Raw genomic sequence first — 18,504 nt, 5'->3', positions numbered from 1 at the left:
TTTCTCTCTTACCGATTATGACAACAGCCATAGGGGCTGGTATGGGGCCCGCAGCGCCTACACAATCAGATGAAACAGAGGAGGATGTGCAGCATCACCTATGTTGTATGCAGGCTTCCTCCAGTGGGTGCCCAAGAATCAAGCGCCCTCTAGTTGTTGGGTCAGAGCACAGAGGGAGGGGGGATTGGCATGACAGAACCCATCCTGTCTGTTCTGCGTCCCCCTTCCCTGCTATCAGCTGCTTTGTCTGAACTTACAACTCAACCAGGGCTGTTGTGGGATGGGGGAATGTAATAGTAAAGTTTATGGACGTACACAGCGACTCCTCCAGTAGAATAGTGAGTGCAGCTCTGGAGTATAATACAGGATGTAACTCCGGAGCAGTACAGGATAAGTAATGTATGTACACAGTGACTCCACCAGCAGAATAGTGAGTGCAGCTCTGGAGTATAATACAGGATGTAACTCAGGATCAGTACAGGATAAGTAATGTATGTACACAGTGACTCCACCAGCAGAATAGTGAGTGCAGCTCTGGAGTATAATACAGGATGTAACTCAGGATCAGTACAGGATAAGTAATGTATGTACACAGTGACTCCACCAGCAGAATAGTGAGTGCAGCTCTGGGGTATAATACAAGATGTAACTCAGGATCAGTACAGGATAAGTAATGTATGTACACAGTGACTCCACCAGCAGAATAGTGAGTGCAGCTCTGGAGTATAATACAGGATGGAACTCCGGAGCAGTAGAGGATAAGTAATGTATGTACACAGTGACTCCACCAGCAGAATAGTGAGTGCAGCTCTGGAGTACAATATATGGGATGGAACTCAGTATCAGTACAGGATAAGTAATGTATGTACACAGTGACTCCACCAGCAGAATAGTGAGTGCAGCTCTGGTGTACAATATATGGGATGGAACTCAGTATCAGTACAGGATAAGTAATGTATGTACACAGTAACCACTAGCAAACTAGTGAGTGCAGCTCTGGAGTACAATATAGGATGTAACTCAGGATCAGTACAGGATAAGTAATGTATGTACACAGTGACTCCACCAGCAGAATAGTGAGTGCAGCTCTGGATGGAACTCCGGATCAGTACAGGCGCTGTTCCCAGTTCCCCCAGTAGGTGCCGCTGCAGAGCCGCCCTCCATAGACTGCAGTGGCCTCCCTCTCTCCTCCCTCGTCCTGCTCCAGCTCCTATTACAAGCTGTGTGCCCCCTCCCCCATCATTGGCTATTCCTCCCTCCTCCCCCGGCTGTGTCTGCTGTGCCCAGTCTCCAGTCTGTCGGCCCTTCATGGAGCCCCCCGGACTCCTGCGCCCTGTCTGCTCCTCCTGACACAAAGAACCAGCATCCAGCTGCCCATCACTTCCCTGCCTGGGACCCGAGCTGGAGGAGGCCGGGGCAGGAGGGAGGCTGCCCCCTGGAGCCCTCGCAGCAGCTCCCCTGGGATTTATGGTTGCTTCTCGGCCCTCCTCAGGCACCATGCAGCCCCCTCCAAGAAAGGTGAGGAGGGAGGGGGGACCTGGGGGGCTGCGGACCCTCCCCCGGTGCATGCTGCATGCATTGTGTGCTGGGACCTGCTGCAGCATGCAGATCACACCATCTGATACACTGCAACGACCCCAGCAGCTGATGACAGCACAAACTTTCTAGATTGCTAGTATTTCCATCAGGCCACAGCTGAGGCTTTGTGACATTGTGGATGATGGGGAGGATCTGCAGAGAACAGGAGGCTTCACTGTCTATGGGTGATACAGGGTGACAGTATACTGGGAGGATACCTTCCTCTATAGGTGATACAGGGTGACAGTATACTGGGAGGATACCTCCCTCTATAGGTGATACAGTGTGACAGTATACTGGGAGGATACCTTCCTCTATGGGTGATACAGGGTGACAGTATACTGGGAGGATACCTCCCTCTATAGGTGAAACAGTGTGACAGTATACTGGGAGGATACCTCCCTCTATAGGTGATACAGGGTGACAGTATACTGGGAGGATACCTCCCTCTATAGGTGATACAGGGTGACAGTATACTGGGAGGATACCTTCCTCTATAGGTGATACATTGGGACAGTATACTGGGAGGATACCTCCCTCTATAGGTGATACAGGGTGACAGTATACTGGGAGGATACCTTCCTCTATAGGTGATACATTGGGACAGTATACTGGGAGGATACCTTCCTCTATGGGTGATACAGGGTGACAGTATACTGGGAGGATACCTTCCTCTATGGGTGATACAGTGTGACAGTATACTGGGAGGATACCTCCCTCTATAGGTGATACAGGGTGACAGTATACTGGGAGGATACCTCCCTCTATAGGTGATACAGGGTGACAGTCTGTATACATGGAGTACAGTATCTGCTTCTATAAGTGATGCACAATGACAGTCTGTAAACAGGGTATATGGTTACACCTCCCTCTATAGGTGATGCATTGTGACTGTATGCATGTCGTATGGTTACACCTCCCTCTATAGGTGATGTATAGTGACAGTCTGTATACAGGACATATGGTTACACCTTCCTCCTATAGGTGATACATTGTGACTGTATACATGGAGTATAGTCACACCTTGCTCTATAGGTGATATAGTGACAGTCTTCACATCTGCTTCTGGAAGTAATACACAGTGATAGTCTATATACAGAGAGTATATTAACATCTGCTTCTATGGGTGATACAGTCTGACAATCTGTATGTACATGGAGTCTAGTTACACCTTCCTCTATATCTGATACACTGTGGCAGTCTGTATAGCCCAGAAGTATACATCAGTTACATCTGCTTCTATAGGTGACGTATAGTGACAGTCTGTATACAGGGAGTGTAGTCATATCTGCTTCTGTAAGTGATATACAGTGACAGCCTGTATTAAATTTGGTTACACCTTCCTCTATAGTGGATACAGTGACAGTCTGTATACAGGGAGTATGGATACACCTTCCTCTATAGCAGATACAGTATGGGTGTCTGTATACAGGGAGTATGGATACACCTTCCTCTATAGCAGATACAGTATGGGTGTCTGTATACAGGGAGTATGGATACACCTTCCTCTATAGCAGATACACTATGGGTGTCTGTATACAGGGAGTATGGATACACCTTCCTCTATAGCAGATACAGTATGGGTGTCTGTATACAGGGAGTATGGTTACACCTTCCTCTATAGCAGATACAGTATGACAGTCTGTATACAGGGAGTATGGATACACCTTCGTCTATAGCAGATACAGTGACAGTCTGTATACAGGGAGTATGGATACACCTTCCTCTATAGCAGATACACTATGGGTGTCTGTATACAGGGAGTATGGTTACACCTTCCTCTATAGCAGATACAGTATGGGTGTCTGTATACAGGGAGTATGGATACACCTTCCTCTATAGCAGATACACTATGGGTGTCTGTATACAGGGAGTATGGATACACCTTCCTCTATAGCAGATACAGTATGGGTGTCTGTATACAGGGAGTATGGATACACCTTCCTCTATAGCAGATACAGTATGACAGTCTGTATACAGGGAGTATGGATACACCTTCCTCTATAGCAGATACACTATGGGTGTCTGTATACAGGGAGTATGGATACACCTTCCTCTATAGCAGATACAGTATGACAGTCTGTATACATGGAGTATGGATACACCTTCCTCTATAGCAGATACACTATGGGTGTCTGTATACAGGGAGTATGGATACACCTTCCTCTATAGCAGATACAGTATGGGTATCTGTATACAGGGAGTATGGATACACCTTCCTCTATAGCAGATACACTATGGGTGTCTGTATACAGGGAGTATGGATACACCTTCCTCTATAGCAGATACAGTATGGGTGTCTGTATACAGGGAGTATGGTTACACCTTCCTCTATAGCAGATACAGTATGACAGTCTGTATACAGGGAGTATGGATACACCTTCCTCTATAGCAGATACACTATGGGTGTCTGTATACAGGGAGTATGGATACACCTTCCTCTATAGCAGATACACTATGGGTGTCTGTATACAGGGAGTATGGATACACCTTCCTCTATAGCAGATACACTATGGGTGTCTGTATACAGGGAGTATGGATACACCTTCCTCTATAGCAGATACACTATGGGTGTCTGTATACAGGGAGTATGGATACACCTTCCTCTATAGCAGATACACTATGGGTGTCTGTATACAGGGAGTATGGATACACCTTCCTCTATAGCAGATACACTATGGGTGTCTGTATACAGGGAGTATGGATACACCTTCCTCTATAGCAGATACACTATGGGTGTCTGTATACAGGGAGTATGGATACACCTTCCTCTATAGCAGATACAGTATGGGTGTCTGTATACAGGGAGTATGGATACACCTTCCTCTATAGCAGATACAGTATGGGTGTCTGTATACAGGGAGTATGGATACACCTTCCTCTATAGCAGATACAGTATGGGTGTCTGTATACAGGGAGTATGGATACACCTTCCTCTATAGCAGATACACTATGAGTGTCTGTAACGCTGCAACAACCTGCACAGACAGGAGCCGCACACTGATACTGTACACTACAACAACCTGCACAGGCAGGAGCCGCACACTGATACTGTACACTACAACAACCTGCACAGACAGGAGCCGCACACTGATACTGTACACTACAACAACCTGCACAGGCAGGAGCCGCACACTGATACTGTACACTACAACAACCTGCACAGACAGGAGCCGCACACTGATACTGTACGCTACAACAACCTGCACAGGCAGGAGCCGCACACTGATACTGTACACTACAACAACCTGCACAGACAGGAGCCGCACACTGATACTGTACACTACAACAACCTGCACAGACAGGAGCCGCACACTGATACTGGACACTACAACAACCTGCACAGGCAGGAGCCGCACACTGATACTGGACACTACAACAACCTGCACAGGCAGGAGCCGCACACTGATACTGGACACTACAACAACCTGCACAGACAGGAGCCGCACACTGATACTGTACACTACAACAACCTGCACAGACAGGAGCCGCACACTGATACTGTACACTACAACAACCTGCACAGGCAGGAGCCGCACACTGATACTGTACACTACAACAACCTGCACAGGCAGGAGCCGCACACTGATACTGTACACTACAACAACCTGCACAGACAGGAGCCGCACACTGATACTGTACACTACAACAACCTGCACAGGCAGGAGCCGCACACTGATACTGTACACTACAACAACCTGCACAGGCAGGAGCCGCACACTGATACTGTACACTACAACAACCTGCACAGGCAGGAGCCGCACACGGATACTGTACACTACAACAACCTGCACAGGCAGGAGCCGCACACGGATACTGTACACTACAACAACCTGCACAGGCAGGAGCCGCACACTGATACTGTACACTACAACAACCTGCACAGGCAGGAGCCGCACACTGATACTGTACACTACAACAACCTGCACAGGCAGGAGCCGCACACTGATACTGTACACTACAACAACCTGCACAGACAGGAGCCGCACACTGATACTGTACACTACAACAACCTGCACAGACAGGAGCCGCACACTGATACTGTACACTACAACAACCTGCACAGACAGGAGCCGCACACTGATACTGTACACTACAACAACCTGCACAGACAGGAGCCGCACACTGATAGTGGACACTACAACAACCTGCACAGACAGGAGCCGCACACTGATAGTGGACACTACAACAACCTGCACAGACAGGAGCCGCACACTGATAGTGGACACTACAACAACCTGCACAGGCAGGAGCCGCACACTGATACTGTACACTACAACAACCTGCACAGGCAGGAGCCGCACACTGATACTGTACACTACAACAACCTGCACAGACAGGAGCCGCACACTGATACTGTACACTACAACAACCTGCACAGACAGGAGCCGCACACTGATACTGTACACTACAACAACCTGCACAGACAGGAGCCGCACACTGATACTGTACACTACAACAACCTGCACAGACAGGAGCCGCACACTGATACTGTACACTACAACAACCTGCACAGACAGGAGCCGCACACTGATACTGTACACTACAACAACCTGCACAGACAGGAGCCGCACACTGATACTGTACACTACAACAACCTGCACAGGCAGGAGCCGCACACTGATACTGTACACTACAACAACCTGCACAGGCAGGAGCCGCACACTGATACTGTACACTACAACAACCTGCACAGGCAGGAGCCGCACGCTGATACTGTACACTACAACAACCTGCACAGGCAGGAGCCGCACGCTGATACTGTACACTACAACAACCTGCACAGGCAGGAGCCGCACGCTGATACTGTACACTACAACAACCTGCACAGGCAGGAGCCGCACACTGATACTGTACACTACAACAACCTGCACAGGCAGGAGCCGCACACTGATACTGTACACTACAACAACCTGCACAGGCAGGAGCCGCACACTGATACTGTACACTACAACAACCTGCACAGGCAGGAGCCGCACACTGATACTGTACACTACAACAACCTGCACAGGCAGGAGCCGCACACTGATACTGTACACTACAACAACCTGCACAGGCAGGAGCCGCACACTGATACTGTACACTACAACAACCTGCACAGGCAGGAGCCGCACACTGATACTGTACACTACAACAACCTGCACAGACAGGAGCCGCACACTGATACTGTACACTACAACAACCTGCACAGGCAGGAGCCGCACACTGATACTGTACACTACAACAACCTGCACAGACAGGAGCCGCACACTGATACTGTACACTACAACAACCTGCACAGACAGGAGCCGCACACTGATACTGTACACTACAACAACCTGCACAGGCAGGAGCCGCACACGGATACTGTACACTACAACAACCTGCACAGACAGGAGCCGCACACGGATACTGTACACTACAACAACCTGCACAGACAGGAGCCGCACACGGATACTGTACACTACAACAACCTGCACAGACAGGAGCCGCACACGGATACTGTACACTACAACAACCTGCACAGACAGGAGCCGCACACGGATACTGTACACTACAACAACCTGCACAGACAGGAGCCGCACACTGATACTGTACACTACAACAACCTGCACAGGCAGGAGCCGCACACTGATACTGGACACTACAACAACCTGCACAGACAGGAGCCGCACACTGATACTGTACACTACAACAACCTGCACAGGCAGGAGCCGCACACGGATACTGTACACTACAACAACCTGCACAGGCAGGAGCCGCACACTGATACTGGACACTACAACAACCTGCACAGACAGGAGCCGCACGCTGATACTGGACATTGGAACAGTCTGAATTTCTGGACTCTGCAAGATGATCCATTTTGGCTGAATTTCCTGGCTTTGAGGAGGCTGATACATTGTAACAACCTGCACTCCGAGCTGCTTGTTTGCTGCAGTTTCCACATCTGATGGCTCATTGTGACATGAATGCAGATGATTACAGGCTGGGCCTGCAGCTATTGGCAGGTTTGTGTCCTGATGGCTGGATCTATAGGCGGCAGCGTGTTCCCCATTGGATACATTGTAGCAGCCTGCACTGATCTCTTATGTGACCCCCAGGTTATATCCCCTGGTATTATGTAGCGTTGCTGCAGTTTCCACGTTGTACCATCATGGATTATAATTTTCAGCATCTTCCCCATTTCCTGATCTCTTCAGTCAACAGTCTCAAGGCTTTTGCTTGTATATAGGATCCGCTGTGAATTAATCCCTCTGTGACTTGCAGACTGTATATTGAGGGATTATAGTGAGTGGTGGCTTCCAAGTATAATACACTGTAACCGCCTGGATGTATGGGGCCTGCAGGATGCAGCAGTCTTCACCTCCACCGCAGGGCAGATGAATGCAGATGATTGCATCCTGGGCCTGCAGCTGTCCGCAGCATTATGTTCATGTCCTGCTGACTATAGGTGACCAGAATAAGACCGGCGTTACACATCTGTAATAGGACTGCACCTGCATCCCCTTCAATGCTACCGAACCTTATGGTAATGGAACTTATGTAGAATCGCCGCCTCCTGCCGTTGTATTGGGGAGATTTCACACGTGCCGAATATTTCTGCAAGACACATAAAGTCTGATTTATCAAAATCATGCATTATGTATCCTCCATGGTGAACGTCTGGCATGTATCCTACGGGCCAGAATTGTGCTTTTTTTTGGGCACCTTGTCTCCAAGAAAACATTTAATAAAAAGGGGTGTGAGACAGATAAAAGGGAGGTAGGTCCTCGTGTCACGTGAGAATAGGACTAGCGATGTGCGGTGTCTTGCACATAGACGGGGTGTCCGCATTCTCTCTTCTTTGTCGCTCTGTGTGTAAATGCGTGGCCTCGAATCATCGGAGTGGTACCTGTCACTGCATGTCCCTTCCGTTCGGCCACAGCTGGCTTCTGACATCAATGCCTGTCGTGGTGGAATCCCACACATGCCGTGCAGCACTTTGCTTGCACCCGCCTCGCACATGCGCAGTGAAGCGAGGTGTATCCACCTTGACTACATGAGCATACTGCGCATCCACTGAAAAGCGCGGTAGGAATTTCATGGCTGGATCAGAGCTATGCGCTTTATTGCAGCCAGGTGTATCAAATCGGGGCGGACTTCCTTAACAGGTTAGGTTGCCACAATTTGGAATACCTGGTAGCAATAAAGGGCTGGATCGGAGCTAGAGCCGCAAAAATCTATCTGCGGTGTCTCTGGTGTATGTATAGAGATACATAGAGGTGTAACGGGAAGCTCCTGGGGCCCGATGCAAAACCTGGAACAGGGCTCCCAACTATAATGCTTTATTCATAGTACTGGGCTCCCTATATTGGGGAAGAGAGGCCTTATGGGCCCCCTAAGGCTCCTGGGCCCGGGTGCAACCGCATCCCCCTATAGTTACACGAGCAGAGATCTACGCAGCACAAGAAGCACTGATGTTAGGAGCCAGGGGAGCAGGCAGTTGAGAGCAGGGGTGAGGACCCCCCCCCCCCCCCCGTCCCCCGAAGATGAGGACAACGTATATCGGCTCAGCATGAAAACCGAGCCGATATACGTTCGTGTGAATCCAGCCTTAGGGTGCATTCCCACAAACGTATAACCGAGCCGATATATGTTGTCCTCGTGTGCGGGGGGGGGGGGGGGGGATGGAAGAGCCAGGAGCAGGAACTGAGCTCCCGCCCCCTCTCTGCCTCCTCTCTGCCCCTCTGCACTATTTGCAATGGGGAGGGGCGGGGCTAAGTTCTGTTGCAAATAGTACAGAGGGGCGGAGAGGAGGCAGAGAGGGCGGTAGCTCAGTTCCTGCTCCTGGCTCTTCCATTCCCCCCCCCCCCCCCCCCCCCCGCACACGAGGACAACGTATATCGGCTCAGCGTGAAAACCATTTTACAATATCAGAGCAAAAGGGTCATTTATTGTGGAGAACCGACCCCTTGTAGGAAGCCCTAGTACCCTGTTGTACCGCCTCTAGCTTGGATACAAGATGTGATACTGGTGGGCATGGAGGCTCTAGTACCCTGTTGTACCGCCTCTAGCTTGGATACAAGATGTGATACGGGCGGGCATGGAGGCTCTAGTACCCTGTTGTACCGCCTCTAGCTTGGATACAAGATGTGATACTGGTGGGCATGGAGGCTCTAGTACCCTGTTGTACCGCCTCTAGCTTGGATACAAGATGTGATACGGGCGGGCATGGAGGCTCTAGTACCCTGTTGTATCACCTCTAGCTTGGATACAAGATGTGATACGGGTGGGCATGGAGGCTCCAGTACCCTGTTGTACCACCTCTAGCTTGGATACAAGATGTGATACAGGGGGGCATGGAGGCTCTAGTACCCTGTTGTACCACCTCTAGCTTGGATACAAGATGTGATACGGGCGGGCATGGAGGCTCTAGTACCCTGTTGTACCACCTCTAGCTTGGATACAAGATGTGATACAGGGGCATGAAGGCTCTAGTACCCTATTGTACCACCTCTAGCTTGGATACAAGATGTGATACGGGCAGGCATGGAGGCTCTAGTACCCTGTAGTACCGCCTCTAGATTGGATATAAGATGTGATACGGGGGGGGGGGGGGGGGGGGAGCATGGAGGCTCTAGTACCCTGTTGTACCGCCACTAGCTTGGATACAAGATGTGATACACACAGGCATGGAAGCTCTAGTGCCCTGTTGGTGGGCATGGAGGCATACAGGTATGTATTGCATCCTGCGGCATATTGCTCCACATTTGCTGTAACTGATCCTCTTGTGTAAACCTGTAGGCTGTGAAGTTGGCGTCCCAGATGGTCCCATACATGTTCTATTGGTGATAAATCCGGTGATCGGGCAGCCATGGCAGTGTGACAATGTTGTGGGGGCTGCTGTGACCCCCTTGTGTGTGCGGCCGAGCATTATCCTGCTGGAAGCCGCCATGAGAGGAACACATGTGGCTGCAGGATGTCCTGAACATATCGCTGAGCTGTCATTGTCCCTCCTACCACTACTAGTTGTCTGACAGGATGTACAGGATACATAGTATCTGCAGACTGTAGGAATATATCCACATAAGCAGCAATGTTTGGCTGGTCGGCCATTAGATCGTTGACGTGGATGGTGACTTATGCTCGTGGCCCTGCAGGGGTTAATACCGGCTGGTGCTGAGTGTTGGGATACGTGGTAACAATCTAGAATGATCTTGTAGCCTCTATATATGGGCTGTCCGGCCTGTGGGGGATTGAACAGGTTTGTGCTGAGTGTGCAGCCGGCCTTCTCTATAGGTGTCTGGAATAATAGTGTTGATATAGTCTGTGGACAAAGCAGAGCTGAGCTGTCAGTGTAGTTGAGCTGAGTCTGTTTATGGTTATCTCAGTGTGGTTTCACTAGGACCGCAGGTACAGTTATCGGCTCTGCTCCATCTGTAGGTTACATCTCCTTGATACATTGTTACAGTCGGTCACCATAGAGCCCAGTGATGGGCAGATAAAACCGCAGGGGTCTCGCTGTTGCCTTCCAACTCGTGCTGCAGTTCTCTGGTGTCTGCTGCTTGGAAAAGGGGGCTCAGAGTCAGAGACCCCTAAGGATCAGATCCACAAAGTGCTTGCTGCATGGCTCCGATGTGGCATCTCTGCGGCTCGCTAATGATTTAAGTGGTTATTGGCCGCGCAGTAACTGGCCGTAGTCGCCACATCTCAGCGGAGCGCTTTGTAGGACCGCAGCCTAAGGGCACGTTCACACAGGGCGGATTTGCCGCGGATTGCCGTTGCATATCCGCACTGCGGCAAAACCGCTGCGTTTGCAGTGCAATGCAGCACAAATGAGATTTGCCAAAAAGCTGTTCTCACAGGGCGGAAATGCAACTGCGGCGCGGTTTTAAAAGATGCAGCAAGTTCATTCTACGGTCTTTTCCGCAGCGCTTTTTTGTCCATAGACCTCTACGGACGCAGCTAAATCCGCGGCAAAAAGTAAAAAAGCGCTTGCGGATTTTTCCGCACGAAAACCCGCAGAAAAATCCGCAAGCCCAAATTAACCTTTGAAGCTGTTTTGATGCAGAAGCAGTTCTTCTGCGGCAAAACCGCAACGGAAAAAACGCGGCAAATCCGCCCTGTGTGAACCCAGCCTAAGGGTGCGTCCACACGGCTTTGTCAGAACCGCAGTGGGATTGAGTGGTGGTGCGGTCACACGGGCGAGCATGACGTCTGTCTGAGAACGTCAGCCACACATCGCTCTTGTAGAATTGTACTTCTGGATGCGAGAACGATGCACTTTCTTTTGCTTAAAAATCCGCCTTGCTTCCCATCTACGTACGCGCCATTGTCACGCGTGTGAACAGATCGCAAGTGCTTCCAATCGTTTTCAGTTGTGTAAATGGCATCGCACTCGCATGCAGATCACATGGCCGGCGGGAGCGATGGGACTCTGTTAAAGATCCCATCGAAAATAATGGGCGATTCATCAATGCAGGAAATGAATGTTATTAGCGTGTTATTAGCGTGTGTATCGCTATTGGATGGAGCTCTGGAGTGTGGAGGCACCCTGACGTGGGTCTGTCACTTAAAGGGGTAGTCGAGGCTCTTTTTAACTGATGACCTAGCTTCTGGTTGATGGATAAGGGTCTACCATTAGGGACCCTCGTCCATGAGCTGATTGTCCAGGGGGCAGGGAAGGACGGACATCCTGCTTAGGACAGGATATCGGGAGCGGGAAATGAAGGACCACATCCGGCCTGCCACACTGGACAGCGAGCCGGATGATCAGCTAATGGACGGGGGTCTCGAGGGCAGATCAACCACCGATGGATGGCCTATCTGGAGGCTGGGTCATCAGTTGAAGAGCCTAGATTACCCTTAGAATCTGTGGCAGAAATCCAAGCCCGGGCCTCAGAGTTCTGCTGCATGCGGATCCCATGGGCCGCCTCAGCTATGTCTGCGCAGGATGCTGGCCACCGGCCTATAGGGGGGCAGCAGGCGGATGTGGACTGGCAGTGATTGTCTCCTTTATGTCCGCCCAGATGATGGTTTTTACTCTGACAGCTGTTAATCGCAAAAAATCAATACTTTATTATTCCATGGAGCAAAAATCAGGCAACGTTTCGGCCAATAATTGGCCTTTATCAAGCCACTTCTCCTGCGTGATCATGCACGGAATTGTGCAGTGTATTGGCCATTTGCGCATCTACCATAGAATTCTAAGGGGCCTTTACAGCGCAGATATGCAGAAAGATAGAGCAGGTCCGATTTTATTTATTTTGCGCACATCAATCAATGGGTTCTATTCTTCGTGTATTGCGTACGCGGCTATGTCCGTGTGAAGGAGCGCTGGGCCACATGAGACTTTATCTATAGTCTGTCCTATGTTGGGATGATAGCCGCCTTTTAATCTTCTATGGGAGTGTGCAAAAAAAAAATCGCGCTTGCGTGCCGTGAGATTTCCGCGTGAGTTTGATGCATTTTTACTATTGCAATTTCTATATATTTTTGTTTTCCTATATGCTTAAAAAGCGCAAGTAAATCTGCTGCAGGTCGCACGTTTTTAACGCAAAAACACGTCTTGCATGCATCAAAGTCGCAGGAAAACCGGTCAGCGTACGTTCGTACGGCGTGGAAATGATGGGATTGAAAAAATCTGCCTAAGCACATAAAACGCTGCGCTGGTTAGCGGTCTTTGTATTTGACTGTGTAGACTGGATAGAATCGTAACAAACCCGCATCTGTAGTAGTGCATGAACAGCAATGTTCCCATTCACTGCCAGCAAGCAGGAAGGAATAGAGAAATAGGAATTCTATGAAAGTGTTTCAGAACGTCTCATTATACAGCGCTAAAGCTTTTATCACATAAGGCTGGACGGTCTTTCAAGCGCGGTCGCGGTGAAACGTGCGTGGTGTTTGGCTTGTCTGGAGTGTAAGGGGTTAACCGTATCGCCTCGTTTATCGTCTGTTTTCTCGTAGATTACAGTGATGATAATGGAGGGGTGTGTGATGTACGTGGTCATTACTGCAGAGCAGCGCTGCTGGCGAGAACGCGCTCGGTACGTGTGAGCGAGGCGCGCTGGGACGGAATACTTATTAACAGGCCCTAAATTCAGCTGCTGGTTTCGGATTCGCCGTTTGTTGGTCACATGATGGAGACTTCAGTGATGGATATAAAAATGTGGCGCGGTGTTCTATACAATTTGCGCCATTCTGAACCCGCTGGATACGTGTCTTTCAGGTCTGGTATGTGGGTGACTTGTTCCCTCTAGATCTGTACACCGTCATCGGCAGAGAGGAGCTATCGCATATATGGCGCGCGCTGGATGACCGAACGGACCTCATTATAGTCAATGGGGTCCATTTGGCGCTGTTCTGTTACGTCATAAGGCTGACCCCTTCGGCCAGCGATTTGGGCCCCTTCCTCACCCATTGGAAACCGTGGGTGAAATTTCTGCGGAGTTGCAGGAAAATGGGACACGCTGCGACTTTTCTTTCTCGCCGTGTTGCTGTGAGATAAAAATCGCATGTGTAAAAATTAACCCATTGAAAACCATGGGGTCTATTTCCGTGAGAGAGCTGTGCTCCTCCGTGTGTAATCGCATGCGTAAGTACGAGATCGCTCCGAGAAATGTGAACTCGACCGGTTTCACGTTCTTAAACTTGTGATTCTGGGTGCGATTTGGTATTTTTTTATTTTTTTTTTCTATAAAAATCCATCTAATCTTTGCACTTATTTCACGTGCGTGAAAAAACCGCAAGTGCGTCCAATAGTGTCAATGGTAAAATTCGTACTTGTATGCAAATTGCGAGGCGTGCAAGCGCTGTACGACATTTTGTTTTAAACATCCAATAGGAAATAATGAGCGACTCCTTGGGGGTAATCGCCCCAAATGAGGACCTGAAAATAATCGCTTGTATTATGTATTGTTAGCGGATGGAACTCGCATGTGACAATTGCCAGTCTGAATGCGCCCTCAGTTCTTACCGCGAGGGATTACTGGAGGGTCTAGGTCCCCGCTCTACTCTGCCCTGTAACGGGGTCCGGACAGCCTGTAAATGAAAGTCCAGGACCCGTTGTTGGCATAGCAACAAGAATTACATGAGCCAGCTCTGGTCATGTGGTCCACGTTGCTATGCCGACCGCAGGTCCTGGGCTTTAATTTCCAGGCTGTCCGGACACCGCTACAGCTGTAAGTAGAGCAGGGACCAATGGTGGATTTATAATGAGGAGGGGGGGGGATAAGCCACACCCCTAACCCCTCCCTGACCGCACTTTTGGCTCCACAAGAAACTTTTGCTTCAAAACGGGCTCCATGGCTGAAAAAGTTTGGGACCCGCTGATCTAGACTGATGCATTGTGGGATTTGTTCACACAACGGATTCCGCCATGGAATTTTCCGTACGTAAACCGCCCATAAAGCCGCGGCAGAAATCTCTGGCTATTCTGCCATGGTTTTTGCCGCGGACCAGTTTGCGCATTTAGCCCTGTCAGCAGAGGTTCGCCGGGCTCTGCGTGAAGAAGTGGCTTCAGGAGGGTCTGTGTGCACCGCGCGGGTCGTTCTACACGCAGTTTGCTGATTGACGGGGCTAAACGCGCAAGTGGGTGCGCAGCAAGTCAGTGCCGCCTCTCTCGCACCGCTGCTCAGAAATGAAGAGCACCAAAAATACGCAAATGCACACCGACTGAGAGGCCATTAACCATCATTGACCACTTAAATCCTCAGGGTTCGGCCACAGCTACGTTTTTTTTAAAACTCTACTTTGTCGCGTGAAAAAGCGCAGCATGTCTAATCTTTTTGCATATTCTGCGCTAAAATAGCCCATAGAAGTGACTAGGCGTGAGTAAAAATACAGGAAACCTGCGTATATGTTGCGTATTTACGTCAGAGATCGGTGAGATTTTGTGCGTCTTTTATATACGCTGCGTATTTAAGCGCAGAAATAAGCAATATGTCTGTGCGGATGAGCCCTGAGCGACCATTCTGCATTTCTAGAGTCTGCGGGTAAGGTTGTATTTACACAGCTGATAAAATTACGTGCGTTTGCGAAACGCACAAAATACGCGTTGTAGTAACCCACTCTTTTCAATGGCTTCATTTACACAGGCGGTTTTTGCGCTCTCGCTGCTGGAGCATGTACAATTTTCGTGCAATGGATAGAACATAAAACGTGCGGCGTCGGATGGGCTCACCGTGTGATGCGAGATGCGCCTAAGCAACCGGCCGTGTAAATACGACCTAAACCAAATTATTTTTTCCACTGAATTCGCTGACAATTGACACCTGGAATACGCTTGCGCCGTTGTGCGGTGATTAATTACGCGCCAGCCGCTATGCAGTTGTAAAGTGTTTGTTTGTCGTGCGGTCGAGTCGCGTTTGATTTTGCGGAACGTTTCTGGAGGACGATAATTGTAGAGGCGATAAGATCTCGTTTTGCCCGCGATTTCCTGCGCGTGGCGCTATTTCTGAAAGCTGCATTTCCGGTTACATCACGCAGTGTTAAAAAAGCTGTTCGGACTCAGTATAGAAGGGACACTCGCCTGCCACGTATCTAATAATAATAATAATAATAATCTTTATTTGTATAGCGCCAACTTATTCCGCAGCGCTTTCAGGCATGGATAAATGCAAGACAATACAACATATCTGATAAAAACTGTCTTTGTCACCCGTAGCGACCAATCAGAGCTCAGCTTTCATTTTATACTCTGCCTTTGCAAACTAAAAAGAGCTCTGTGACTGGTTGCCATGAGCAACCAAGACCGCTTTCTAAATCTCTCGCTATATTCAGTTCAGATGACACTGGGCCTCATTTACCAAAACTGCCTAAATGAAAACCTGTCCTTGTTGCCCGTAGCAACCCATCAGAGCTCTGCTTTCACTTCAGAACCTGCAACCAATCACAGAGCAGCTTTCATTTTCCCACAGCAGTTTGAGAAGTGAATTCTGAGCTCTGATTGGTTGCTACGGGCAACAGCGACAGCTCTGATAAATGAGGCCTGTTGGCGCTCTGCTTCATCTGTATAGTGTAAAGCGGTTTACCCCACAGCCGTCCCCAATTCTAATAGTCCTTATAAAATACCATCTCAATCAGTATGGCCGCCCTTCAGGTTTAGTACAATCCGGAAGTAGAATCCGCTTAGTTAGGCCGCCGGATACTCCTGGGTCAACCAGTGCCCTGTGCCCCTCAGCTCTGCTGCTTACCGCACCGCAGCCTGATGAAGAATTGTAAGGGTTAAAATTATAGCTGATTCACACTTTCCACTGATCCTAATACACTGATGGCCGCTTTATTAGAGACCCCCATCTAGTAACGTTGGACTCCTTTGGTCTTCAAATCCCTGCTTTTCCTGCGCCGTCGCTAGGCGATGACATGGGTGCCCGCGACCTTTCTGACAGGACTGCAGAAATTTATCATAAAAAATAGTTTGAGATGCGGGTCGGATGTTTCCATGGACGTCAATGGAAGCCATCCGCGCAAATCCACCCAAAAATGGAACGTGGTTCCAGTTCCTTCTCCCGGGGCGGCGGATCTCCGCCGTGGGATACCGCAACGCCCGTGGACAGGCAGCCTTAGTTGGAGCTCCAGCGTTGCATTCAGCTGACTGTGCAGCCTGTCGGTCAGAACGATTCCTGACATCCTCCTCCGACCCCTTTCAGTGATGAGTTGTTTCCGTCCGCAGGAACCCCTTCCGCTGGATGTTTTCCTCGATCGCGCCATTCTCTGTACACCCTTTACACCGTTATATAAGAAACCCCCCACGGTTGGCAGTGAGACCCCGGCTAGTCCAGCACCGATGACCGGCCTCGTTGGAAGTCGCTCCGATCGCTGGATTTTCACTTCCTGGTTTTGCTCACACGGTGGAATTTGCAGCAAAAATTTCGACCTCTAAAAACTGCATCAAAATCCGCAGCTTTTTGGCGCAGGTCCGCCCTCGCATTTAGTTCCATCAATGGGCAAAATCTGTGTGCAGAATTCCAGCATGCCTCCACGACTTTCCATGTCGAGAAGTGACGTTACTTGATGAAAAGTGCGTCTGTACGTTGGAATTTCGCAGGCGGTTTTTGCACATCGGCAGGGCTGGATCTTCATGCGGATCGGCGGCAAAAAATGCAGCAGGAAGTAGCAGATTTTTCCAGTTTTTAGAGGCGAAATTCATGTGGAAATTTCCACAGCGAATTCCACCTTGTGAGCGTACTATAAGGCCTCTCTCTCTTACTGCGATTACCGCGGCGCTCAAATCGCGGTAAAATGCTCCCATTGTCTTCAATGGGGCCTCGCAGACATGCGCTCGAACGCAGCACTTTCTACCGCCGCGATTAACGCACTTTATCACCCATCAAAATGATGGGGTGCATTTAAACCCGGCAGGAACCTGCGTCCGAAAACTGTGGTAAAATCGCTGCGAAAGGCCACAATTGAAATGGCGGCGTTTTGGCGACGACATGTGTAAGAGCGGCCTAAGGCTGCGTTCACATGTAGAATATTTTGGTATGATTGTGCGCCTGAAGCTGCGCCATATTTTGCTCTGTGGGTTTTGGCGCTCATCTGCACCGCCTGCTGTGGAACGTGCCGCAGCTGATTTCACACTTTTAATTGCGGATCTGCAGACTTCACTTCTGCATCAGAATAACTCTGCCTAGAAGACTAGACCTAAGTGTTGCTTCATCACTACCAGCGGGGGGCGCTCTGCTGGAGCACTAGGCTTCATCTACATGATGTGGCCTCCTGGTACCAATCATCCTCCCAACACACATACCCCTCGTGGGCCCGATTCTCCCTTCCTGGTCACATGACCCACCTAGAAGAGGTTGATTCCCCCATTAGTTGGGGTCCCCCTCATCATGGCACCCCTAGAAGAGGTTGATGCCCCCATTAGTTGGGGTCCCCCTCATCATGGCACCCCTGGGTCCTGCGCTTCAGATCTAGCTGTGAGTCAGTTCTGGGACATTTCTGTCTTCTGCTGAGTTGCGA

At 49.7% G+C, this 18,504-nt stretch overlaps 1 protein-coding gene across 5 annotated transcripts in view; it reads left to right on the top strand.

Moving 5' to 3' along the window:
* Nucleotides 1–1,257: 1,257 nt before the first annotated feature.
* The window catches only part of FCHSD2 (FCH and double SH3 domains 2), a 140,539-nt gene continuing 123,292 nt past the window's right edge, over nt 1,258–18,504 (top strand). For all 5 annotated transcript variants that reach the window (XM_066588307.1, XM_066588308.1, XM_066588305.1 and 2 more), the window contains exon 1: nt 1,258–1,518. In XM_066588307.1, the coding sequence (XP_066444404.1) occupies nt 1,468–1,518 (51 nt within the window). In that variant the 5' untranslated portion in view covers nt 1,258–1,467. The remainder of the gene's footprint in view (nt 1,519–18,504) is intronic.

The sequence above is a fragment of the Eleutherodactylus coqui genome, chromosome 1 (genome assembly GCF_035609145.1).
Source record: "Eleutherodactylus coqui strain aEleCoq1 chromosome 1, aEleCoq1.hap1, whole genome shotgun sequence".
Taxonomy (NCBI): Eukaryota; Metazoa; Chordata; class Amphibia; order Anura; family Eleutherodactylidae; genus Eleutherodactylus; species Eleutherodactylus coqui.
Note: the sequence above shows the minus strand (reverse complement) of the source record. Positions and strands in the feature narration are given on the sequence as shown.